This window comes from Plectropomus leopardus, chromosome 1 (genome assembly GCF_008729295.1).
Source record: "Plectropomus leopardus isolate mb chromosome 1, YSFRI_Pleo_2.0, whole genome shotgun sequence".
NCBI classification, from domain to species: domain Eukaryota; kingdom Metazoa; phylum Chordata; class Actinopteri; order Perciformes; family Serranidae; genus Plectropomus; species Plectropomus leopardus.
The window spans coordinates 16,718,111-16,730,847 of NC_056463.1; the positions used below are offsets into that span (position 1 = coordinate 16,718,111).

A 12,737-nucleotide genomic window follows, 5' to 3' on the forward strand; every position below is an offset into this window, starting at 1 on the left:
TGGCCGGACATGGACAGATAAATCTGGATCAGGCCTGATCAAACCAGCAGATGTTGGGGACATTTTTGACAAGTGGACTGATATCAATGAGGAGCAGAAGGAAAAGTGTGATCTCTGTCATTCTCATATCGAAGGGGAATCAACTTTGATGAGATCTCCAGTACGTGTTTTGAAACCTGTGACTTTTTGTACGTGTTTTGAATGAGAGAATGAGCGTTTTAATCGCTGCTTTTGTGTTGCTGAACTCCTGCTGTTTTTCCACTCTATGCCCTTTGCATTTTTGCAGAAGTGCAGCGAATGCCTCAAGTTAAAAAAAAGGAAAGAACTTCCCATTATTCAATCAAAAGAATTGAGAGGTGGGCTTTCTGTGATGCTGATGACAACCAGTGTACAGTGTACAGTGTTATGCTTACGGTAGCTCACTTTCGTCGTCACCAGAGCTGAAAACATCTGAACAAACTGTCGCCTCAACTGCTGTCTAACATTTTACCGACCGTAATTAGGCCCGCAAAGATCCCCGTTTCCCTGTGTCCAGTGCCTGAGTGCCCTCTGGCTGTCCATTTTTAATGCAGATTTCAAGGTACAGATTTTTTGAGTTTACTTCACAGCAAAATAGTGGTTCAGATAAAGACAGGTGATTCAGTAGTTGCCTAGCAACAATAAAAAAGGACGCTTTAAACTGCAAAACACGCTCTGTCTGATCAGGGACTTAGCCTGCACGCTAAACTATCTTTGTGAGATTGCTGCAGACAGCTAACACTGGTCAGTATTTATAGATGCTTTGCACTCTAGTGTTGACAGAGATATTTTGTAAAGCAACTGTCACGTGGACAGAATTTGTTTTTTTTTAAAGAAAGGGGCAAAATATCCGTTTTCAAAAGTATCTGTATCTGTGTAGACAGGGCCAAAGGCATTTCATAAGCACTGTACACTTGCTACTACTACTACTACTCTTCACACCACAAATCTATTGTACAACAATCTCATGTACTACTAGCCTCATGTTAAAACAGCACTGAATGCAGCAGAGCATGACTGTTTCTATTGTCTCTGAGCCACATCAAGTTATATCACATGGTTTTGTGGCCAATAAAAGCAAGAAAAAGCAATTTAATATCTTTATTGAACGTCCTCAGCCTCTTGCTGGCTCCAAATTAAACCTCAGTCTCTGCGAGGTCTGAGTGTAATTGCAATTATAAACATACAGGTCTGTGCCAAGAGGAAAGTTCCAGTAATCAATCAGAGTAAGCGGAGCCAGCTTGGCACAGCTCCACTGATATACTATACACACACTGTATTTAAAGCCTCCTCATTGACTGTCAATCTTTAACTGTCAATCTTGTGTAAAGTCTGGGGGACATGGAAGAGAAGAGATAAATGTGACCTGAGGAGCGTCTCCTGTTTCGGGTAGGCAATATAAAAGGCAGAGGGGGAAAACCACACACATAGTCTCTTTTTTTCAATTTCTAAAGGTCAATGTTTTGTCACTCTGGCTTATTAGCAGTGTGTTATACCCTTTTTCCACCAAAATTAGTGTGTGTACACAAAACCTGCAAACAGGAGATATATGCATTTCCCACTGCCAGTTGGCTATAGCTGTGTACACAGCTCTGCAGCAGACGAGTATGCCTTTCAGTGTGTGTATGTGTTTTTTTTTTTTATTGGTGTGTCATGTTCGATGCCAAGGACAGACCGGAAAACAGGTAAACTAACAGTAGAAAGCACTACGGGGGCCAGTGAAAATGTTACAGCGGTTTTTCAAACTTTTGGACTAATTTGGGATCGATGTTCTAGTGCTGCTTGGGCAGAGGCAGTGGGTATTTTCTGGTGACCCATGATTGCATCGCACCTAAAAAGACGCTGAAATTAGCACCCTGGTGTTGTACTTCCACCATTGCTAATGGAAGCATATTGGAGATGAAGCTAATACATTGTGTTGACAACTGCAATGTCATTTGACCAGGGAGTGAAAGTGGACTGCAACCTTTTTTGGTAAATAAAAAAGCCAGATGTTAGCTGGTGGGTTCTTGTGTAGTGTGGGAGGTGCTTATATCATAGGTGTTCAAGTTCTAAAGAAAGTCAATAAAATGAGATATTGCATAATTTGATGTCAGTGTCTCCCATTTCAGTGGTTTCGTTTCATCCTGTTCTACATTACGAGAAGTCAGTTCTTTGACAGAGATCAGCTGTATCACAGCGGCCCTGATTTTAGTCTGTAAGTAAACACAATGATCTGCAGAATACCAGTTTACACAGAGAATCAGCACTAAGATACAAAGAGTCATATTGGAGGAAAAGGGAGAAGCAGGGAAAGTGAGAAGAAAACCAGAAAAGGGACAGGAGGAGGCCAGAGAGTGGCCTTGCTTTACAATAAGAGGATTACGAGGCAGCCCGATAATCCTCCCACAATTCAGCGGACAACGGAGTGAGCTCACATCTCATTCAGCCCTCCAAGTCTCATCCTTAAAATGAGGCTAATTAACAGCTAATCCTGACCACTGCCAAAATTACCACTGTTTTTGAAGACGTGAGATGTGAGAGGGACACTGAAAAGGGAGAGGAGGAATTAAATACTCTATTAGCAGTTTTTTAAAAAATTTTTTAAAACTTTCTTTGCAGGAGCTCAACTTCTTCATGAGTTTAGGTCATTGCATAAATGTTTATTGCTTATCAATTTTACTGCTAAACTTGTGAAGTCCTACACAGAAATCTTGGTGTATTCTTTGAGTCTGATTTACAATTTGACAAACAAACTGTCAGTTTTCAAAGCTTGCTTTTACCATCTTAGATCACTTGCTAAATTAAATCTGTTTTTAACATTTTATACCATTCCTCTACAGATTTGGACACTTTAGTCCATGATTTCATTTTCTGTGGCATTCATTACTGTAATTCCCTCTGTGCGAGAATCTGTCAGTCAGCCCTCTCTCGCCTGCAGCTTGTTCAACACGACCTCGTGGCCCCTCAGATCTGGTGACCAATCATTGCTCTTCATTCCCCGCAACCAGTTAAAAACCAAAGGTGATCAAGTATTATTGATTGCTGGCTCTAATAACTGTCCACTAACAATTAGATCTTCCCCTTCCATGAATATCTTTCAATCCATGTCTTTTCTTTAGCCTTTCAATAATTATGATGACATGACTGATCACACAGCTTTTTATTTTGCATGTATTTTGTTTTGTTGTTTGTGTAATTCTGTTATGAGTTATGGTTTATTTAAGATAGCATATGCTTTTACTAATTTACTTAAATTCTCTTATTTGAGACTGTATTTCATCACAAATTTGTTTTATTGAACCATTTTGTAAGGCGCTTAAGTCAACATTTCTTTGTTTTTAAATTTTCTCTATAAAAAACAGTCTTGACTTGACTAAACAGAAATCTAGACTTCATACAGTACTTTACTTTGACTTTTTTGGGAATGTCTTCATAAGGTGGATAAATCTTTTCTACGGCACTGGTTAACTCACATTTAAAAAAAAAACAGAATTAGAATTAAGTTATCTGGAGTTTTTTTGATGCCATAAGTAAAAAAATTATTAAGGAATTACAATTATCTGAAGGGATTTGCCTAAATCATCTCCTGCAGCCCCTAAGAGATGCGAATGGTTTATTTGTTTAATTATTTTTCCTTCCCTGTTTTTCCAGATCCAATTTAACAGCCAGGATCCTTTTAGTAAACAATCTGAAAAATAAATTAACTTGAAAATTCATTTTCTTGCCACCTGAAAGCTACTTCAAATAACAGGAAAACCTAAGAGGACTGAGGCTAAATTTAGAGAGCTCAATTTCGACATGGTAACAGGATGTCTTTGTGTCACATTATTTTTTAGTTTGCATGATAAAGACAGGCATTATTGGTTATGACAGTGTCCCAATTTCTGCAGAGATCTATAAAAGCTGTTCTTCAGGTCAGGATTTGGGTGGCTATGTGAGAAAAATCACTCTGTGCAGAGCAGCATGCATTATACATCTACCTGATGAAATTAAATTAATATACAGCCAAGTGTCTGATGCATGAATGTTAAATGAAATAAGAGAAATGTGTTAAAATGAGTCAAGAGGAGAAAACCAAGATAAAAATACTGCAATTTCAGCATGTGGAAGCAATGAGGAGAAACTTTGATCTGAGCACCAAATACAGTAAATCAGTGATACAGTGAATGAGAGATTGAGTGGGTGAGTGAACTAGTGTCAATGATGAAAATGAATCAACCAAAGCCATAAATTCTATATTTATATAAAAAAAAAGTTTTTACCCCTAGATTGATTCACAGACATGGTGACCAAAATATGTTATTAAATTTTATTCTGAATTGATTCCCATTGAAGAGAACCAACACTAGGGGTAAAAACTGCAAATAATTAGAATTAAACAGTGACCCACAACCCTCAAATTGTCACACAGCCAGCCCAAACGACCCCAGAAGAACAGAGAGAGCACAGCATACCCGACGAGGAGTCGGAGGATTTTAGAGCAAAAGACCAACCATCAGGGGTCATTGACGCACAGTGAGGTAAGCGCAGCTCCACAGGCTTCAAAAACTTGAGGCCGTGAGGTCCACACATCACCAGAGGGCTGAGCAGAGTCTCTCCTGTGAACACAAACAGAATTCAGGACGATTAAAAATGAACACACAGGAGCAGGTCTTCAGTGCAATTGTTCTCAGACAGTGCTGGCAGGCTTTTTTTCTCTGGGGATATTATGGAAGTCTTGAGCCCATTTTAGACCAACGATTTCAGATGAAATGAGCTGAAACTTGCAACTATTGGCAATGCACCAGCCTGCCACGCTCTGAAAACTTGCCCGTTTACACCAATGCGACTAGACAGGATGGCACATCCACAGCAGTAATCTTCTCTACTTCTGTTCCAACTTCATTTAACAACTCCAAAAGCACAGGCAGTTTTTTTTAAAATGGGCATACAGGACCAGCAGCAGTGGCCGACCGTCCAACACAACATACCATGAGAATGACAAACGTGTTAACAGTTATGGGGATGTAAATGAGATGGACTCTGCGGGGATGGAGACAGTTATCAGAGAACGCCACAACAAGCGAACATGCTTTGACAATTTGTAGCTGACATGACTAGCTTAGACTAACTTCACTACAAGTGGATTGGCTCTTGAAACATGATGTAACATTTTTAAAACTACCTACTGGCAACTTGACAAACTGAGTTGCGGGCGATATTATCAGACAGCTTGGGTCAACGTGAAATGGGCCAGTTCACACCGCTGCAACTTTTCCCAGCAGTGTTCCAAAACAGTTTCGTCTCAAATCTTTGGCCTGAATTAGGCAAAGGCGGCACAATTCCTCTTTAGACCCAGCATATCTCCGCAAAGTGCAGAATTTAACTTTACTGGTTTTATAAAGCACGCAATCATTCAGATGTGACTCAAGAAACCCCCCTCCGAACTTCATCTTCATCTCTCTATCTCTGATAAGTTACCTTTCTCCTTGTCGAGTGGCGGCAGGATGCTGTTGTCTCTGCAGACCTTGAAGTAGATCTCCTGCTCCACACCCTCAGGGATGGCGCCCTGTGGGATAATTATGCTGACACCTGTCTCGATGGAGCTCAGGACGCCGCCGTTACTGTTAAAGATACCTCGAGCTGTTGCAACCACCGTGTGGCCCTCATCTTCATCCTCATCATCGTCCAGGGCGCTGGGGCTGGATGGAAAGACACCTTCACTTTCATACGCTCAAATACAACAGGTTATATTTAATCTGTAGTCGGACTGAGTTTCTTACCTCACGGGGATGGCCTTGGGCACAGCGTTGATGTTGTTGTGCTGGTGTTTGGAACGGTGGTCCATAGTGCGTGTGAAAGTGTCCAGGCCGCTGTCATGGTCTGTGTTCTGGGGCTGCGGGGGGATCTGAGGCTTCACTGGGCTGGAGCTCCGGCCCTGTTCCAAACAAAAGAGGGTAAAGTGTTGAAGTGTAGATAAAAACAGTAGTGGTGAGGCTTATCATTAAGAGCTTTGGAGCTGGAGTTATCCATTTAACAACCAGCAAAAACCAAAAAGTAGAATACCGTAAAGCTTAGTGTGGGCGATAGTTATTTCCTTCAATCACTGAACTCTACCGCTGAATATTTTGGATAAGTGTCTAAAGGAGACGGGCCTTTAATTCCTTTCACATAAAACTCTTGCTCGGCAAAGATGTGACATACTATAAAATTGTTTATTTAAACTAGTATGGATGGGGCGCCCAGTAGCTCAGCTGGTAGAGCGGGTGCCCCATGTACAGAGGCTACGTCCTTGCAGCAGTGGCCGTGGGTTCGATTCTAGCATCGGCCCATTGCTGCATGTCATCCCCTCTCTCTCTCCCCCTTTCACGCTTAAGCTGTCCTACCCAAATAATCCAAATTATCCTGTTACAGCAATTTTCACAAGTTGGATACATTTCTATGAAAACCCTTTTTGATACTTTTGAATGGAGGACCGTTACAGACTAAAGGAACATTGACAAATGTTTAAAAATTGATATTTGTTATGCCCAATCTCAGCGTCTTAGTACTAGCTCAAGTGAGTAGCCGACAACCCAGTGTTCTCTCAGTGGTCTGTACATCAAATAACTTCTATAAAAATGAACTGCTTTGAAGCGTCAATGGCAACTAGACCCAGCATCTAATAGAGATCTGCCTTTATTTATCAAATTTGAGTTGCCACAGACGGCTATTAAAAGGGACTGAGAGTTTCATTGTCAATCCATTTTTATAATAGTTTGATGTTAAATAGCATCTCAGTGAGAATTGAGAAAATGCAATGTAAAATGTGCTTGATATTTGCGTAAATCCAAATGTCACCATCTAGTGATGGCCAGAGGAGGAAAAGAGACAGGGGTCAAACCACTTGGTATCATATCTGAAGGCTACAGTTACATTAAACGCATCATTAAATATGTGAGCTATTTATTTGACTTTTTATTGAAGTCAAATGGAACTCAACAGTATCATTGCTTTTTGGACTCTCTTTAGATTTGCTGCCTTAAGACAACATCTTCTTACCTTTGGAGCAGTATCAGGCTTGTCATTGGGCAGAAGGTTGTGGTTGAATTTCGGGCTGTCGAACATGCGCGCGAAAGGCTTGGCAGACGTGGTGTAGGGCTTGGGTGTGTAGCGGTTGTAGCTGGTTGCTGGTGGAGCCGTTTTTGGAGGATGTTCACTAGTGCCATTAACTGGAGACTTCTCAGGAAAACTCTTATGAGGCAGGAAGTTGGTCTGGACAGTGTCATCACGGCCAGGAGCCTTGACTGTGGAAGAGCAGTGAGGGTCAGTCAAATTATTTCCACACTATGTTTGACATGATGTAACATCTTAGCGTACAAAACAGGCTAAAAAAGACAAAGTTCAGTGTGATATAGTACACAGATACATCTTCACAACATTATCAGATAAAATCCTGACACTTTGAAAGAAGACAGTAAATCTTACCTTCGGGTGCAGGTTTGGGGAGTGTGGCTGGTGGCAGAGAAGGCGTCACCTGGGGAACTGGTTCATATTTTTTCTCCACTGGACTGGGTTTCTCCACTGACTCCGTCCTATATTACAAAACCAAAACCACTAATTTAAGATTCAGAGTAGAAATGACCAGTACATTAATCACCAGAACCATAAAGGATGTTAGAAATCGTTGGGAGAAGATTGGAGATGACACATTATACTGTATATAATCTACGAAGAAAAAGCCAAAGATGTTTGACAAAGACGTGTGTGGGAGTGCGCCTGTGACTGAGAATCACCTGGGGTAGTTGTTAGATGTTTGTGCTTGTGGTTTGTTGGGACCAGCCTGGAGCCTGTCAAAGTAAGACAGCTGTTTCCTGTAGTAGTCCTCGTCCTCATCAGGATCGTAATGGTTGGATCGCACAATGTCATCAGCTACCTTGGTTGACTGAGGCTGCTGTGGCCCTGGAGCTCTGGGTTGGTGGGATGAAATAGTAAAATGGGTGAAACAGAAGGCAGAGATGGTGAGAGCAGAACAAGTGAGAAAGAGTTTACAATGACAAAAATGAAAGTGCTTGAGCAAATTGGTCAATGATGTGAAAATTAAAGTGACTTTACAATTTCATCCCAATATTACTCTGAAAAATCAGGGTGACTAAACGCACAGCAGCGGCGGCAGCAGCAGCAGCAGCACAAGCTTACCTGAAGGTCTTTTCCTGATCCAGGTTGCTCAGAGAATTTGCTTTAGGGATTACTCCACCGGCTTTCAAAGGTAAATCTGCTGCCTAGAGGAGCAAAAGCATTGAACCTTATCAGTAGGAAAAAAAATGCAGATGTTCACTTCCACTGTGCTTATTTCTCAAAAAAAAGTATATGTTAAAGGGTAACTTTGATATAATTCATCCTGGATCCTATTTTCCAGTGTTTTTTGTTTCACAGTTACTAGTTGGGGCATCGCTTTTTGAAATTAGTCTGGTATTGAAAAAACGAACGCTGCAGCCAGCAGTTTGGAAACAGGCTGCAAATTAACCACTTGGGGCATTTGGTACTGTCAATTTAAGTCCACTAAAAGCACTTGTTTTTGCCGCTGACAGGCTCAGACTATTATTGCACGAGTCTGACAACATGATGGAAAGGATCCTACAGAGACACACCTTTTGGTTAAAGGGTAAAATCCTTTCTGTTTAACCAGAAACAGCCCCAAAGTCACTTGAGCCAAACCCATCAGACTCCATTTAAATAAGCAGTATCTACATCATCATAAAGCACAACCTCTGATTTGGTTGAAATAAACCTTTAATTCACTCAGTTAGAGCTGAAAAATGCTGAATCTATACACGCTAAAATGACTATCCAAAAGGAGTATAGTGGCTTTGGCTTTTTAGGGCTGTTTCTGGTTACACAAAAAGGATCTTCCACTTGAACAAAAGGGTCTATCATAGAAGACATAATGTTACGTAGATCCTACTGTTATGCGTGACACTTATTTTGGCAACCTGCTGTGAGTAACAGGAAATGATAGATACCTACAGTAGATTACTGGCTTGAAATTATCAGTGATTCATAAGATTAAAAAACTGACTTTCCTACTCACACTGAGAAAGGGCATATACATTGCAAGATGAACAAAACATATTTTTTGGTCTGGCCCACCCATCCTCAGTACTTGAAATGCAAAACACCCCCCTTTTTTTGCTGTCTGTTTTGATAATTAAGGTAGATGAAAGTGAAGCACACCCCAATATGTTTTGTGTATGTAAGGTGCTATATATATATATATTCATAATTTTATTATTATTATTATTAATTACTATGATGCGTATTGTATCAAGTGCTGTAGTAGGCCTCTCGCTTACAACCCATAACATGGTGTGTCTTTTATCTGGATATGTTGACTGTCGTAGTGGCTGACAATGTTCCTCATGCTTTGTTTCTTGAAAAAAGAAAATAATGAAATCTAAGTGTCAAAAAAAGAGAGATAATGTTGTCTGACACAAAACATAAACTTTCAGTGGACATAAATTGATGATGTCTAATGCCCCAAGTGGTTGCACTGAAGCCTTTTCTTTTTGTTTCTTTACCATTATCAAATATTGTTGTCTCAATTAGTCACTTAGACATAAAAACATCGGAAAATAGGGTCCAGGGACGTATTTACAAAAGCTACCCTTTATGTACACAAGTAATTACTGCAACTGCCTAAGTTGTGAGTGACAGTTTACCTTGTTTCCAGATGAATCCCCTGCATCTCTGGCTCTATCCACGGACACTGAGCGTTTGTTCTCAAACATCTTGACCCTTGTCAGGACTGACTGCGGCCGCATGGCGGGGTCCTCCTGTTGCTCCTCTCTGGCAGGGAAAGGCTTTGGAGCATCCACAGGGGCAGGTGAGGGGGCCTCTGCTTTGGGGGGCGGTGTGGGGCTGGTTTCAGAGTTCACAGGAACAGGGTCATACTGCTGAGGTTTGTAGCTCTTCACTTGCGCTGATGGTCCCTGGTTATAGGCAGGCCGCTGGGCAGCGGGGTCTGGAGAGTGGGCACCTGAGGGATACGTGCTCAGATGAGAATCCTGGTCATAGTGCAGGTCGGGCCCGGGAGCAGGAGGTGGAGGTTCGTCATAACGGACCGGAGCTGGAGCTGGTTTACCGTAGCGAGGCCGTCCATCAAATCCCTGCTGAGGTGGGGGCTCGTCATAGCGGAGAGGCGGGGTGTACTGGGAGTCAGGGCCGTCGCCGTACGGCAAACGGTGATCATAGCCCTGGGAGTTGGCAGTAGAGAGCGGTTGGCTGTAGGGGTTCCACTGTTGCTGGTCGTAGTGAGGCACGCTGTTCTCGTAGGGCGGGTTAGAGTCATAGTTTCGGTACTTTGGTTCTGGGTAACCACCTCCGCTGCTGACTCCGCTGCTGCTGACATCATACCGACTGGGTGGGTGGTCGTAATCTCTGTATGGCTGCTGGTCAGGGTGATATCCCTGCTGAGGGTTGTAGGTCACAGGCTTCATGCTGTGACCGATTCTCCCTGTGTTGTCTGTGCTGTATGGATCCTTCTGAAACATCTACCGAACAAACACACAACAAAGAAGAAGGTTAACAACCGCACTAACAAACTGCACAGACTTAAAATAAAATGTGATATGATAAACTGGGCTGATTTTTTAGCAATTTAAGGATAGATAAATAAGAAAACAAGTCCGTGAAATTAATTGCAGAAGAAGAAACAAGAAGGGAAAGACCTGAAATAGAGAAACTGAGAGGGAGGGGTTACTGATCAGATAATATAATAGATTAAATAGAAATCGCAGCACAGCTAAACACTCTTTGCAGCTTAAGAACATCACATTGCATCACTGCAGCTCCAAATTAAACACTGAAATTAAATTAACAAAGAATAACAAAGTTGTTAAAAATGTGCAGCAAAACAATGGGATGCATTTTGCTTGTTTTTACTGGCAGATTGTGAAAATTTTACATTTAAAATATAATGTAAGCTAGTTATAGAAAGTCTATGGATAATTTGGGGTTTCTTCTCTGCTGCATTCACAAGGGAAAATGTCACCCACTGTCTTGGTGCAATAATAAAGGCAACTTAAACATCCACATCAATATTTAACATTACAAGCACAAAACCATTGTACAAAAAACATATTTTAAAGTATTTTAAGTAACCATTAATCATCCATCCAAATCTGCACAGCATTTCTGTTTAGTTGATATTTGTACTCGGCCATGGCCACATTTCAATAGTGAAATATAAAATGGTTGGAAAATTAATGGCTACTTTTACAAAGAAACCATCCATTCAGTCTGCACTGATAAATGCAGCACAAAGAGATCTACTTCTAGTGGTTAACAGAGAACGAGGCAAACATGTTGCAGCCATGCAAAGAGGGTAAGCAACAGTGAGAGCCGCAGGTTTTCTGCTGCTCCTCTACACGTAGGCATTATCAGCGCAGCCATCACCTCCAAGCCCACTGTTGTTTACCAGCATTTGCTCACACATGCACACACATACACACCCTGGTTTACACAATAACACACACACACACACACACACACACACACACACACACACACACACACAGGCAGACACAGACACACACACATCTCTGTCTCTTCTGGGCAGCACTGTGGTCAGCAGACATGCAGGGCGGAAGGAGAGAGAGAGAAGCGTGGCAGCAGGAGGTAGGTAGGTAGGGCAGGCAGCAGCAGCAGCAGCACAGGAGGTCAGCCGGGTCAAACCGAGCTGAGCTGAGCCGGATCACGGAGCGTCCAGTGACGGTCAGATGGATACCTTTGGTTCTGAACTGGCCAGTCCAGACTGTAGAGGTTCTGGTGTGACGCTCTGAGGGGCTAGCTCAGGGGTGGGCCTCCTAAGTGAGCCAGCCTCTGGGTTGGGGCTTGGCTGGCTGTGAGGAGCTGCAGGAGCCTCGTCAGGGCTCAGACCCCCTACAGTTTTTACAGTAACGTCGACAGCAGGGGGCACTGTCTCAGCCAGGGGCTCAGGCTGCTGGGGGATGCTAGGGACGGCAGCGGCTTCTGCTTTCTGTGAAGTGGTTCAGAAATGTTTAATAACACGTGCTGACACTACGCTGCAGTACTAACAAGTGCTTCTACCTTCGCAGCCCCTCTACAACGGTCTGTTGCTCACTTGTGCCTACAGTTTACATGGAGTCAAACAGCCAATCACCCGCCTCCACATTTAACAGTAGCTGGAGATCAACCAATGTCATGTGAGAGTTAGGAATTAGCAGCAGGACAAGTTTTCATTGTTAGAGTATACTAATTTGATTTTAATTCTACGGTTACAATACAGTAGTTTCTTTTTTTCGCCTTTTACGTTCATTAACACATCATGAGACGACAAACGTTTAGATTTGGGTGTCACAACGGCCAATTGGGTGTTGATAAATACATTTCACAGGTACACTGGATTAACACTGGCATTTCCAACATGCACATAATACTTTCTTGTGTCGTGTGTCGTGTATCGTGTATCGTCACAGTCCCGATCACAGGTAAAACAAAGGTAGGAAGTGCACATAGGTGAGTACTGGTACAGACACTTAGACATCAATCATAAGTTTCTTCTCCCAGTGACATCAGCAACAGTCACACCAATAAGACAGCTTGTGGTAATACAGAGTACAAGAGTAACAGTAAAACTTCTGTAGAAGTTCTTCTCCCTTTCAAAAATAAAAAACACGCTCACAAACATCAATCAACAAACACATATAGGCAAATAGATAAAATAAATAATATCATAAATATAGATATATATATATTAT

At 42.0% G+C, this 12,737-nt stretch overlaps 1 protein-coding gene across 9 annotated transcripts in view; it reads right to left on the minus strand.

Annotated features, from left to right (window-relative positions):
• LOC121950953 (tight junction protein ZO-1-like) overlaps positions 1–12,737 on the minus strand; it is a 66,424-nt gene that overhangs the window by 2,226 nt on the left and 51,461 nt on the right. For 4 of the 9 annotated variants that reach the window (XM_042499793.1, XM_042498257.1, XM_042498995.1 and 1 more), the window contains 9 exons: positions 11,744–11,995; positions 9,678–10,508; positions 8,158–8,240; positions 7,755–7,928; positions 7,447–7,553; positions 7,021–7,265; positions 5,763–5,917; positions 5,461–5,681; positions 4,455–4,598 (listed from right to left, as the gene is read on the minus strand). In XM_042499793.1, the coding sequence (XP_042355727.1) occupies positions 4,455–4,598; positions 5,461–5,681; positions 5,763–5,917; positions 7,021–7,265; positions 7,447–7,553; positions 7,755–7,928; positions 8,158–8,240; positions 9,678–10,508; positions 11,744–11,995 (2,212 nt within the window). The remainder of the gene's footprint in view (positions 1–4,454; positions 4,599–5,460; positions 5,682–5,762; positions 5,918–7,020; positions 7,266–7,446; positions 7,554–7,754; positions 7,929–8,157; positions 8,241–9,677; positions 10,509–11,743; positions 11,996–12,737) is intronic. The other 5 variants (XM_042503726.1, XM_042501355.1, XM_042502936.1 and 2 more) reach the window with 3 other exon arrangements.